Genomic DNA, 14,227 nt, shown 5'->3' with positions numbered 1-14,227 from the left:
TGAAACCAAAATGAGGATAGAAGGACTTACTGTTCCACAGAAAGCCATTGTTGCCTTGGATGGACTAAAGGTACATGTTGTAGGAACAGACTTCAACACCAGGATCCTAGTGGTAAGTAATATAAAAAAAATTGTCAGGATTATCATACTTTATTCACAGCTATACTTTTTATAAGCTTTAAGCCAGAGTTTAATATTTTACTGATGATGATAAAACAGAGAGATACTATAGAACATTTTTTATGTATAAATATCAAATGTGAGCAATGAATGGTGATTGGCCAATAATGGAGATTTGATGTTGTACCATATGGAGATACCGGTATATTCATCCAAGATTTTAAAAAAAATATAAATGTCAAATAGAACAGTATAATGAATATGATACAAACATATAAAGAGTTATTTGATGATTACTTACTTTTGTGGTCTTGAAGGCTCATTAATATTCCAAACACACAATAGCCCTCTATTAGTTAAGCCTGCTTTCTCTAGCACTTTCTACAAATATTAAGAAAATAAACAATTGCATTTCAGTAGAAATATAATCATGAGCTCGCATGGAGTATATATCTCATCCCTTCTTTACTGACAGGAAGTAAGTTGACTGACTTGCTGTAAAGTTCCTTTGATGTCCATCCCAATAAAATAAATTTGAACATTAAAACTTTTTACTTTATCAGATTTTACATTTTTATTCTCCTTCTTTAAAGAAGATGGACAAATATATAATAGATTGTTCAACTTTGAAGAGGAAATAACAAATTTATACAATTGAGGTCTAGAATCATCAATAAATCACAAGTAATACTGATACAAATAAACCTTTTATTTGGTTCCCAGACAAGTCCTAACATTACTTCCAATTTCTAGCAAATATTCATGGAAATTCTGCTAATAATACATGTAATCTATCAAAATTTTTAACGAAATAACTGAAAAATAAAGCTAAATGTAGATGAAGTTATATTTCAAAGAATCTGGGATAAACAATTTTGTTTTAATACTGGAAAATGCATCTTCATCATTGAATGACAAGGTAAATATCATTTTTCATGACTGTAATCTCATACCTTTTTTTTTCATAATTGAATTATATAGTATGACAATACCCTGTTCAATATATCATATATAACAAGATATTAAGGTACGGTGTTATATACACCATCTCCCTTGAAAAAGAAATATATATATATGTTAGTCAATATATAACCATGGTCACTCAAGTCATGGTAATAATAAAAAATAATGCAATTATATAATTTTCAAAACATATATATTGATATTATATACCCCAAAGGAGGAATGTAATACTATATTAGTTTCTACTATCCCATGCAAATGAAGATAACATGCATATTCTATCTACATTTATTATCAACACACATTCTGTGACATTGCTACAATGAATGTACAGTAGTGCATCATGATCCATGCCTTATATCAAATAGAATGTTGATGTAGACAAAGTATTGATAAGAAATATGAAGACAAATGAAGTGTTCACCTCTAATTCCTTGCAAAATGTGCAGTCTGAATTTAAAACTAATCGCCCAAAAATAATTTTGAATCTTCAAATCCTAACATCATAATTTTCTAATCATTTCTTTTTTTTTTAGTTTACAAAGCACATTGTATATCCTTTGGTGAAATGATTCCAATTTTCCCACCAACACCTTTACAGCAACACAGGACAGTTTAAATTAGAAACCAGACAACCCATACTGTTATTTCTTTCTTACAGCTCATCTCCAATTTTAGAAGCAAACTGAAAAAGGTTCGAAAAACTGACTAAAGACGGTGTTGAATAATCTGCATTGGATATGAATATACATGTACAAGCTCATACATGTACAACGATCAATATTTCAAGAAAACTTCCTTGTATTTCTAAACTGCTTCCAACATTTATCAGTCAATTTTGATTTCAGCTACATGTGGAACAATTGACATGACCTGTTCCATTCACATAGCTAATCATATAGTTTTAGGGCAAAGGGTAATCTCATTAGTTTGACACAAGCACATCAAGGATGCAGTCAAGGCTGAATAAAGCTGGATAAAAGTTTCTCCCACAGGTGAATCACTTACATAAATTAGTCCTTTCAATTTCATAAAGAACTTTATCAAAGACCCTATTTGCCTCGCTTTTATATTTAAATTGGGGCAGAATAATTCATATAATGTCAATTCTACAATTGTCTCACACATGACAATCAAAGTTAAATTATGATCTAAACATGCGTGAGGTCCTATCAAACTGGAATGAGCTGTAGCTTCAACTCGGCTGAAATCAATCCTATGTTGACAAGTTAATACTTTATGTACATTTATTGTTAGAATTAGTACATTAAGCATTTTGTTTATATTTCAAAGAAAGGGTAACTGACACTCACCAAATCTTTGTCATCAATGTTCATTAAATCCTGTGCAACACAGCACACACATTGTGAGTGGTGGAATGGTGTTTAACAGTTGATATGGAGTGAGTGGTAGAAGTGGTAGAGTGGGGCATTAATCACATTACAAACAAAAGGGAGTGAGAGTATTATAATAATAATACAGTAAAATATATTAGTTACATAAAATACATATGAATTGAAAAAGTAGTAGCAGTAGAAGAATAGTAGTAGTAGTAGTAGTAGAAATAGTAGTTATAGTAGTAGTAGTAGTAGTAGTAGTAGTAGTAGTAGTAGCAGCAGTAGTAGCAGCAGCAGTAGTAGTAGTAGTAATAGTAGTAGAAGTAGTATTAGAAGCAGCAGCAGTAGCAGTGATATAGAGTGAAAGGATAGTTCATTGTTAGTATAATCAGTTTGATTACATAATTGTATGTAAAGACAAGGGTGATTTTCAAGAAAATATTACACAAAAGAAAAATATAAGCATGCAGATAATCCAGACCAAAAGAAGAGAAGAAAACAAAATTTATATATATCCCCAAAATATGTTTAAAGGGTAAATAGACAAAAATAATCATTAAAGATGAGTAAATGAAAAGTTCAGAGGGAAAACACAAGAAAAATATAAATTAAAAACTGAAAATTAAATCAAAATTTGAACCAATTCTGAAAGTAATGAAATCTACAGAATTATATATGAAAAAAATAAGCATTTACCCCTGCACAATGTAATTCATTACTACAGCAATGCTCATGCTGACAGTGAAATGCAATGACAGCAACAGCATTGCTGTCAGCAATGCCGACAGTGAAATAGCATAAGTGATTCTTTTGAGATCTTCTTTCTTCCTTTTTTTTGGGGGGGGGGGGGATTTTCATCTTCGTCTTAGACAGGAAACTACCTTTGATCTTGAATTCAATGACCTAAAAGTTTACTCATATAATCATTAATACATGATATTCCTTGTTTACAAGCTTCATAGAATAAGAAAAATAATCTATACAATTTCAATTCTGTTTGTAATACTTTGACTTTATTGACTGAACATGGTAACATTTCTGTTGATTTCATGTGATTTCTTAAATCTCTGATAAACATCTCAAAAGCCTTTTTTTTAATAAAAAATTGACTTAATTGACTTTAAACAAACTGAAATTATCATGACAAAATTTCATAGAAAAGAGACTCAAATTAACTTCATAATCTAAAATCTCAACCTTTGTTTTAAGGTCTTCATGTTGATACGACAACACGCCAAACCTCAAATATAATTACCAATATGTCCAAGTTTCATGAAAATTTGAATTGAATTGAAATAGGTTTTTTACTTTCAAAGTTATGATAACATCCCAAAAACTTTTTAGGTTAAAATTTTGATGATGACAACGGTGCCAATACCGTGATAAGAAAGGAGCAACTACATGTATGTTCTACTTCTGCAATGCAGTCATGAGAACAAAAACGATTAGAAAGCAACTTTGTCCTATTGGAAGTATATTTTTCAGCAAAGTCTATGTCTATTTTTATTGTTTGTTATTTGCACCAAAAAATTTTTTTTTTGGGGGGGGCAGATTAAAAGTGCAATTATTAATACAAAAGTTGCTCACACAATCAGTTGACTGGAATTAGAACATCATTCAAACATTTCATTAACAAAACAACAATTGCAAAAAAAAGTGTCAATAGATTTGAAGGCTATTTCAAAATGCATTTTGTAAAATACTGAGTTACTTTACAAATAACTTAAGAAAAAACTAAAATATTGAAACATAGAAATGGGTTTTTCAACCACTCAAATTTGAAATATGTAAATCTTTGATATACATCCTGTAAAATTGTATTTCCGAATAAAGCAGTTTTTTATTTTCCAAACTTCAAATGTAATCATATCAAATTTATAAGTTGAATGTTAAATAGTAAGGCTAACATATTGCCACATCATATTCTTGTTCATAAATCTTCCATAAATGAAAGTTTTAAAAATAAAATTTATGAAACAGCTTCCTGGTGATAAAAAGTGGCTTGACATTAATACCTATAAAGCAGGATTTCTTTTGATTACTAATATAAATATACAGTTGAGTTGTCATAGCGCATAATATATAAACAATCTAAGAACTTTTTAATCAGGAAAAGTTCATTTGAATAATGAACATATTACTCAGTCATTTAAATTACATATAAGATAATTTACAAGTGGAAGTCCTGATACTTCCTTTCAGATAGGACTACAAACATACATAATAAAAATTGGTACATAATTGTATTTTACTGGGAGAGGGGAAGTGCTTATAAATACAATATACATTTTCATTTCATTATCAATTCTTTTCTTGATATTGTTTTCTCACAAGAAAATGATGAATGATAAAATTCATCCAATATACCAGAACTCATTCAACCAAAGAAATATTTGAATGAATAACTTACTGTTTTAGGCATAGAATGCATGGTGATGATTAAGTTTGTTTGAACTGGGTGAATTACTACTCTGACGATAGAACGCCCTGCAAGAAAAGATAAAGATGGCTAAGAGTTTAAGATAGTTGGCTTACTTACCCTTTGTGGATAAACAATTGTATTCAAATAGGTAATAAGTCTGTATTTTTTAAATCGTGGTATGAAAAGGGCATTAGATTAATGACTTAATTGACGATAAGGGGCATTTACTTACTCACGATGAATATGAACACAAATTTTGTTTTAAAGTGAATTATTTGTTTTATTTTTCTATAAAATCAAACAATAAAATGTCAATATTGAATAAATATAGAAAATCCTTTGATACCTTCACATATCAAAATATTAGTGAAAAATATTCGGTGAAAAATGAAATGAATGATCCATTCAACTCAGCTGTGCCTCATTGAATGGATTATTTCATCTTTTGACTCATGAAAGCTAAATGATAGTAGTTGCAGTAAAACACTAATTTCGTGAGAAAGTCTGTAAAACCAAGGTTAGCATGACTATATCATCAAGTCTGTAAACCAAGGTTAAGTATGACTATATCATCTGGTACAGTTACATAAACTGAACTTTGTGAAATCATAAAATCTAAGCTGAAATACGATCACACTGAAGATCGCCAACACAGATAGGCACACGTGGGACAGTGTATTATTATTGCTGGAATAAAGACCCGACGGAAGTGACCGAATACGCGCTTATTTTGCTTATTTCTCAGAAATTACACTGTTTCTTCTAGGAACCTTTGGCACATATTTTTTATTCATACAAACAGACACTTGTGTGGTCATTATATTAGATTCTGTAAAAAGTCATTTTGATATCGTTACCACAACTGGCATTTATCTTGAAGTACTCTATCCGTTGAACTCACAAACATTAATTATTTGTATATAAGGTCATTACTATTTTGCACATAACTACTATGCCTTACTATTTGGCCCTTTGTATAAAATATAAAAAAAATACTGCAATGACAGCAATGTTTGTTTTCGTAAGATAAAAACAAACTGCCCAATCAATATCAGTTGTATCGTTTGCTAAAGATGACAGATTTGTTATGAAAGCTGGTTAAAATTGCTACAGTATAAAATTTCTATTAAAAAATTATATGATGGACTGTAAAAAAATGTACACGTCTATGAATATAAAATTAACTGGCATGTTAACTAGGACAAAAGTTTAGCCTTGGCTGTCTGACCAGAAACTATGGTTGAATATAGAATGGTACATGCTTTTGCAAGGGAAAGGCATGCCATTTTATAACTTTTAAAACACAAATATGTACCTGTTCAACAAGTAAGCCTTGCCAGTGCATTGGCTTTAAAGCATTTTACAATTGACAGAAAATATATATATAAAAAATAAATTTCTTTGCCCACTGCTTCACATTTAAATGGCAACTTGTTTCATAATAACACAATCTTACAATAATCATAACAAATGTCAGTTTTTATTAACGTTGAACATAACATTTGTACAATTCATTTCATTGTAAGTCTATCACAAATGGCCACAAAAAATCACGATCATATTATGAAAATACTAATTGTATTTACCGGTATTCATATTAAAAGACCCTGATTACTTTTGCAAAAAAATAATAATAAATAAAACCTAAATACCTTGTAGTATAGGAGTACCAGTATTCATAAGTGTATAACCATCACTGAATACAATACTCCTCTTATTACTCTCCAGCTTGCCTCCTACTCTATTGGCCAATTGCTCATCTAACAGGACAGAGATCAGCTGATAACAAAAAATATGGAGTAAAACATGATAACATGGTCAAAATTTGAAGAATAATAACATTTTGACATAGAGGTAGTATTACTTTATTTCAAAAGTCAATACTGTGTATTCACATATTCTCTATGCCCCGTTTGGGGAAAGAGGGTTGCAGGCATTTATGAAATTACAACTCAACTTTTGTCCAATTAAAAGATTGGTTTATGCAAGATTCTTAAAGAGATAGGTATATTCTACAACCTAGTGTGACACTGACACAAGTATCTCACATCAGAAAGATTATTTAAACTTACTACAAACAAAGATCAAATCTTTCTTTACATTACCTGAGTGGCATTCTCCACAAAGCGATTGAACTGTAATGAGTTTGTCTCTCTTTCTAGTGGTACTTCATCACTCTCTCCTTTGACATTGCTTCCTGCCAAAGATTTAAAAAAAATCATATCATATCGACAATAATATAATATATATAAACAATAAACTGAAATGAGAGAACCTGGGGAAATATACAAAATAGTTTTTTCTCGGACGTTTCATCAAGCACACTCATTCACAGGAGATATGTAACAGCTTGTGAAATGAAAATTCAATTCATCAATTGATTCTATAACCTTACAAATAATCAAATTGATTGGGTAAAAGAAAATTGTAATCCTTGCAAAAGAGGATACAAACTGCTTAACACTTTCTAAAGCCAAATTTTCAATTAATTTATTGTTTGATATCACCCATAACACAAAAAATCAATAACAAATTTTGAAGAAAAAAACGAAACAAACAAATAAGTTTCCACTGTTTTATGCAGATATATGTAGAACTAAAAATATATAACAAATGTAATGTACAGAGAATAACACAGAATCTGTTATAGAACTGGCAAGCTTTCACTAAATAGCATTGCATGTAAATAAAAACCTACATACTTGTAACCCCAAAATGATGTTGATAAAGGTATCTTCATGAAAACTAATTTACTAAGCCTAATGCCCCCGCCCTCCCTCTCCTCCTCCTCTTAGCTTGAAAATAATTATAATTTGAATTTACCTCCTGTAGCAGCACTACCTTCTTGTGGATGTTGGGTCCATCTATCATTCTTATCAATCTCTTCAGTCTGTATATCACGATCTAAGTTATCATCATTGCACTGTACAAAAGCCTGAATAGAATGAGATTCAATGAACATCAATCCCTTGACCTTTGACCTCATACCTTTACAATAAATGCAAGGTTGCCACATCAACCAACTGCATCCCATTTAGCATTATACAATAAACCCACATCCATCATCCAAAAGAGATGCAAACTCTAATACATTCAAAAGCAATATTGAGGATGGAAAGTAATAATGGCACAGTTGGTAGAGTATCCATCTCACAACAAAGAGTTTCAAGCCCCGGCAATGTCAGACCAAATCAACATTAAAAGATGGGAGTTTCTGCTACCCTTGTTTGGCATTCAACGATTTGAGGGATAGAGCAATGTCAATCTGGCACTGCACGGTGGCTGCCTGGCCCAAGATGAACAAAATTAACGTCAGAGTATTTCTATATCAGATTCTATTTCAAACAATATAATATGGATGGATTCAATTTAAATTAAAATTCAATTTTCATATACCTGTTAACTAAATATCAGTTTGGTGCAAGCTACAATTAGAGTCAAAAGTTCAGCTACACCAAAGTAATTCCATACATATCAATTTGACAAAACTGTAAAATCTCCAATATCATAAAAAATATTTATCCAACTATGAGAAACTTGGTATCAATCAAAACTTAATAATAACAATAATAGCTGGACTTGAATAGCATTTTTTGGCCAAGGATACAAAGAGCTTGATATTATTACCTCGGCCTTAGCTGAGCTGCCTATATTCATGCAATCAACCATTTGAGTTTTGCCTGATATGTTTCATTTGGAAGTAAATCTCAAGGTTAGTTTTTTAAAAGAAATGTCATATAGAGATATCATGAAATACCTGTTTAGTGTTTGAGCGGCCAAAGCTTGCGATGTAGCGGTCATATTCCCTAACAGGAGGCATATCAAAGATATCAAAACCTGTTGAGTCAAGGTCAATCAAGGTCATGAGTTCTTGACCTCTTTTCTTAGTCCTTTGAGAAACCTGATCACTAATCTCACGCTGCTTGGCTGCTACAAAATTAATAAAGGTACGCCCTGTTCGAGAAGTGGTTGGACGGGTGTTTGCTGCAAAAAAAAATAACAAGAATTAGTATCTGTCACCATTGTTCTCACAATGAAGCATTAATAAACAACCATAAGGTGTTAAACTCCACATTCCAAAATGTAAGACATCATTTTACTGAATGCTATTTTGTAAACAAAGATTACGTCAATTAATTTATTATCATACCTCTAATATTACTTTTCTTGTATTAATAGCTATGACAAAAAATATTTCTAATTATTATCATACCTTCATATCACCATCATCATCTGCCATTTCTATTGCACAGTCAGGATACTGAATGACATCTGCTGATTTTTTTTAAACAAACACTTTGAGAACTACAGTGTAACTATCAACCACATTATTCCAATGCCATTTTGGCATAGAACAATGTCTAAAACAAGGAAATAATTGTATGAAATAGCAGCTCATGAAACTTACCACTTGATTGTTGTGATCTTGAGTCACGCTAAAGAAGGAACAATTTCAAATATCATATATAAGATACATAATACATGTAATCCCTTATTTACAAATTCAATAAATTTTTAAATTAGTGAAAAAGCAGAGACATATACCTATAGAAAATATGACCAACTTCAAGTTATTAATTTATATCTATTTCAACCAACAACAATTTACATGTTAATATTTTTTTTATTCATATGCCTCCTGAAACTGCATTTAAATCAATAATAATATTTGAAAACATCACATTACAAGAGGAATTTTGGGAAATCCTTCATTCAAAGTCAGATTTTTTAAAACTATAGCACCCAAGACCTTTGAAAAGATAATACAATTATTGGCATATAAACCTAAAACAGTTATGTCTAAAATTGAAAATGTCCCTCTGTCACGCCATATTCCACATCCATCATGGCTTGCTTCCTTTCATCCATAAACATACAAAGTTAATTGCTCATTTTTAAATCATAAACATAAGATATCAAATTAATCAATATAACAGTATACAATTGAACAGAAGATTGATAATAATAGATATAAAATATGAACTTGATTGATGTTTGTATTGTATCCTTATGTATTTTGTTTTATTCTATGACACTGACATAGGACATAAAAATTAATCTGTCTATAACAGTCTATTGATTATGAGCGTTAAATTTAGTTTCGTAACAAGTATAAATTTATCAGTCAGTTATCATATGGGCAAATCACAGTGGCTACAGTGCACAATGCACTTAGTAATCTCATTGACTTGCATTTTGCTCCCACAGAGAAGTGCAACACCTTGAATATTTTACAAGAAGTTTTGGTTATTGTAAATAATTCATTTTTTAATCAAATTTAATGCAATTTTGAAATTCATGAATGACTTTTGGGTTGACCTACATGCAAATATCAAGTCAATTCATACATAATGGATACTCAGTAAAGGAATTCCAAGAGACCATCAATTACCTGTTCATTACGACAACTTTGTTTATCTAGGGGAGAGGGAAGGGGCAGGCAATAATAGAATATGAAACACTAGAACTGATTTTATCTTTACATGCAAAAAAAAAAATTATATTAGATAGATCAGAATTTTCACGGTAAAGCCAATTGTATTTAATTTGACTGTAAGTAATACTTACTGATTCTGCACTTCGTCTCAAAGCTTCATTCTCAGCAGCCATTGCTCTCCTTAGGTTATCAATCTCACTTGGCATCTGAGAAATAAGATCATCATTCAAACCAAGCAAATGTCACACCATTCCAATGAATATCAATAAACTCTGTGATTTTGATAAATCAATAATCATTCAAATGTACAGAATCAAGGGAAACAATATCAAACTGTAGTAATTCAGCGTTTGTTCCAAAGTCCTTCCCTGCACCCATATACATTTGTGTTTGGAGGGGGAGGAAGCTGGGGTACAAACACTGATTTACTGCAGTTTAACACTGTTCTTTGTGTAAATTGACTTGGTCTCTTCCTATACAGAATATAAACATAACATATGTTATATTATATTCTGCATCATTAAAATTAGCTTGGCTGCCTAAATCTAGGCCATTCCATATAAACTAATAAACATTTTTTCAAGGTCCAACCCTCATTTTTCTCACTGGTCCAGCAATTATTTGAAAGCATCACAAGTTTTCACATTACAAAAAACAGAGACAAATCATTTCAGGAAGGTTCCACATATACACTGTAGGGAGTCAGATCTTCTCATGCCATTGCCCATCTTATGATATGCATCCAGAGATTTCACTCATGAGTTTATGTGAATAAGATTTTGGTGAGCATTTTACCCTAGATCACATTTGCAAAAGATTTCTCGCTACTAATTAACCTGGATGGACCCAGAATCTCCACAAGAGTACACAAAAGAACGGATATCAACAAAAACTTACTACAGAATCTTCATTGTCTTCTTCATCATCATCTTCAAAGTCATCATCATAATCCTGAAAACAAAAATAAAAATATAATCCAGTAGATTCTAAATAATTGAGCTGCAAAGAAAAACCTTGCTAGATGCTAATAAATGGCACATTATGAATTAAATACATGATCAATATGAGTACCATTTTTATCATATTTGTTACTGACACTCTTCTTATACTTTGATTTTCACTTTCACAATAACTATCATTATCGTTATTGTCATCATCATCATCAACATCAACACAATCAACACCAACAATTTTGTTAAAATTTTATTTCAAATCTTTTACAGTTAAATATTATGAGAATGAATAATACTTATCCTTCCAAACTCAATGCAGTGGTTATCATGTCAATATTTGCCATCTACAGGAACATACAATACACATTATAATTTTCTATGAACTTTTCAATAAATCATATGATCAAATATGTATTTAGCACACTTACTTCAAAATCATCTTCATAAGCATAATCCTGGTTTGATTCTTCTTGATTTTGCTCATTGCTTTCTGGTGCATTGTGAATCTCCTCTCCTACATCATCCTAAATACAATAGATTAATAACAATATCATATAATAAGCATGACTGATATATCATAAAAACATACATGGTGTCTTGCTAACAAAGAAAATAAAAGCTGGTGATATAATAATAATATAGGTTATTTACATTGCGCACATATCCACCTTGTTAGGTGCTCAAGGTGCTCCTATATTACCCGGCTAAGCTAGGCGTTCAAAGCGCACACAGCTTTTTAAGAAATCACTTCCTACCGGTACCCATTTACCTCACCTGGGTTGAGTGCAGCACATTGTGGATCAGTTTCTTGCTGAAGGAAATTACGCCATGGCTGGGATTAGAACCCACAACCCTCTGTTTCAAAGTCCGAAGACTAATCCACTGGGCCACAACGCTCCATGATATCCAGCCGCAATAAATCAAGCATCTATTAAATAATATGATCTTCCAACAAATCAGTTACCTATGTATTCAATTCAATTCCATTCATAGTCAAAAGACATAATTGAAATGAGATATAAAGAAAATGAGAATAGAAAATTAGTAAAACTTACAGAAAGTGAAGTAAATCCATAATAAAATTCATGAGAAAAGTATGAGAGCATGAATAAGAGTATGGTAATACACCAAACAGTGTGGCCTGTACATATGGAGAAGAAGAATGAAAATACAAGTTACCTCATCTTCATGATTATTTTCATGCTGTCTTCTTTCCTTTTTATCTTTCTCCTCCAGTCTCTCATCTCGGCCATTTTTATATTCTGATTTCCTTCTATCTTTCTCTTCTCGATGTTCCTTCCGATGTTTATGCTCTCCACTCCTTTCCCTTTTCTTCCTTTCAGCCGAGCCATCTTTGTCTCTATGTTTCCTTTTCTCACGGTCACTATCATGACTTTCCTTTTCTCTTTTCCTCTCTCTGTCTTTATCTCTGTGCCTTTTCTCCTCCCTTCTTCTATCTCGCTCCTCCTAATGGAGAAAAAAATACATGTTGGATCTCTAACATGTTGGTGGGTAGGCAAAAGATCTCAATATGAGAAACAAAAAGGAAAATAAAGGTAAAGGTAAACTTTATTTCTACATCAATTCAATCAAAATCTCTTTCCATTTTATTTAAAAAGAGAAGCACACTCAGAATTTACTCCATAAGTTTCTTGCACAGCTTGCATGTTTGCATATTCTCATTAAATAAAAAGTAGTAAATTTTATCCAAATATGATATAGCATGCAAAATGCATTTTTACATATATCCTTCATAAATCTGATATGGGCAATCCTATAAAACTTTATCATAAATGCAAACCTTGAACTGGAGTACTGATCTACAATGCATGTACCCTCATGAAACAAAGTACCAGGAGTCATGAATATTCAAATAATTGAATAAATATTTTGTAATTTACTTTGGAAAATTTCTTAGACTTGAAGTGTACAATGCCCATTTATTCCACCATACATTGTATTTGAACAGTACAAAAAAATAATGAGAACTTCTTCAACACATTGCATCATCAACCTACATCTTTGGTTCTTGATTTATCTCTATCCCTACTGCCGTCTTCATTCCTTTGTTCTCTCCTTTTCTCATCTTTATCTCTGTGTCTCTCCTTTTTTCCAGAGTCTGTCCTTTCTGCCCTCTCTCTGTTATCTAATGAAGAACAATGATTTAATACAAAATCAAATGAAAATGTACTGACAAGAATTTCTTTAAAAATTGATTCAATCTATAATTCCCATATTATTATAGAATAACACAACATGATATTACATATCATGCAATCAAAATTTGAATTTTATTTTTAATTATAACCCCTTCCCCCCACCCCAAAAAAAAAAGATTTGAAAAATAAAATAACATAAATAAGCCCTTTTCCTACGTTCAATAAGAGAAATATATAGAAAATGGTCAAAGTATAGTGCAATTAATCAATCTATACAGGGGAAAACTTTGGACAAAATTTTGAAAAAGATATCCACATACTGTATATCTCCCTTAACAATTTTGTTCCCAATCATATAATTACCTCCCCACTATTACCCACGTATTGCCTCATATAATCAAACAAAAAAGGTCGGTTAAGGGAAATACAGTCATACAGATATGGCATTCCAAGGTAACATAGTGACATTCAGAATCAAGTTTTTATCATTCAAACAAAGATATCAACCATACATGTATTTAAATATTTGCAAAGAATTGGTACCTGACAGTAGTTGCTGAAACCCACTTTTCAAAATAATAACATTTGTTATTTTGATCCACTGAATTAATGAGATATGAATATTCATAAACATGGTTTACAGAGTGACATAAAATGGACATACATATTTAAGGAGAAAACATATTGCTCAAATTCGTGACCTTTAAAATGGCTATCACAATGTTGAGTTATTGATTGGATTCTATGTTGTTCTAGCTTTAATACACTGCATTACATTTTAAAAATGGTGCATTTTTTCATTAATTACATCTTAAAAAATAAACCCATACCAGGTT

At 31.1% G+C, this 14,227-nt stretch overlaps 1 protein-coding gene across 2 annotated transcripts in view; it reads right to left on the bottom strand.

Moving 5' to 3' along the window:
- Positions 1-14,227, bottom strand: part of LOC121409989 (cytoplasmic dynein 2 intermediate chain 1-like) — a 37,117-nt gene that overhangs the window by 11,361 nt on the left and 11,529 nt on the right. Inside the window, exons 4-17 of one of the 2 annotated variants that reach the window (XM_041601787.1) lie at positions 13,251-13,378; positions 12,412-12,699; positions 11,661-11,756; positions 11,177-11,230; positions 10,411-10,485; positions 9,251-9,278; positions 8,600-8,826; positions 7,666-7,777; positions 6,948-7,039; positions 6,495-6,621; positions 4,831-4,907; positions 2,397-2,426; positions 422-501; positions 31-106 (exon numbers count right to left, since the gene is read on the bottom strand). In XM_041601787.1, the coding sequence (XP_041457721.1) occupies positions 31-106; positions 422-501; positions 2,397-2,426; positions 4,831-4,907; positions 6,495-6,621; positions 6,948-7,039; positions 7,666-7,777; positions 8,600-8,826; positions 9,251-9,278; positions 10,411-10,485; positions 11,177-11,230; positions 11,661-11,756; positions 12,412-12,699; positions 13,251-13,378 (1,490 nt within the window). The remainder of the gene's footprint in view (positions 1-30; positions 107-421; positions 502-2,396; positions 2,427-4,830; positions 4,908-6,494; positions 6,622-6,947; positions 7,040-7,665; positions 7,778-8,599; positions 8,827-9,250; positions 9,279-10,410; positions 10,486-11,176; positions 11,231-11,660; positions 11,757-12,411; positions 12,700-13,250; positions 13,379-14,227) is intronic. The other variant, XM_041601788.1, reaches the window with a different exon arrangement.

The sequence above is a fragment of the Lytechinus variegatus genome, chromosome 3, assembly GCF_018143015.1.
Source record: "Lytechinus variegatus isolate NC3 chromosome 3, Lvar_3.0, whole genome shotgun sequence".
In the NCBI taxonomy this organism is placed as follows: Eukaryota; Metazoa; Echinodermata; class Echinoidea; order Temnopleuroida; family Toxopneustidae; genus Lytechinus; species Lytechinus variegatus.
The sequence above is the reverse complement of the archived record's forward strand: the minus strand, read 5'-3'. Positions and strand labels throughout refer to the sequence as shown.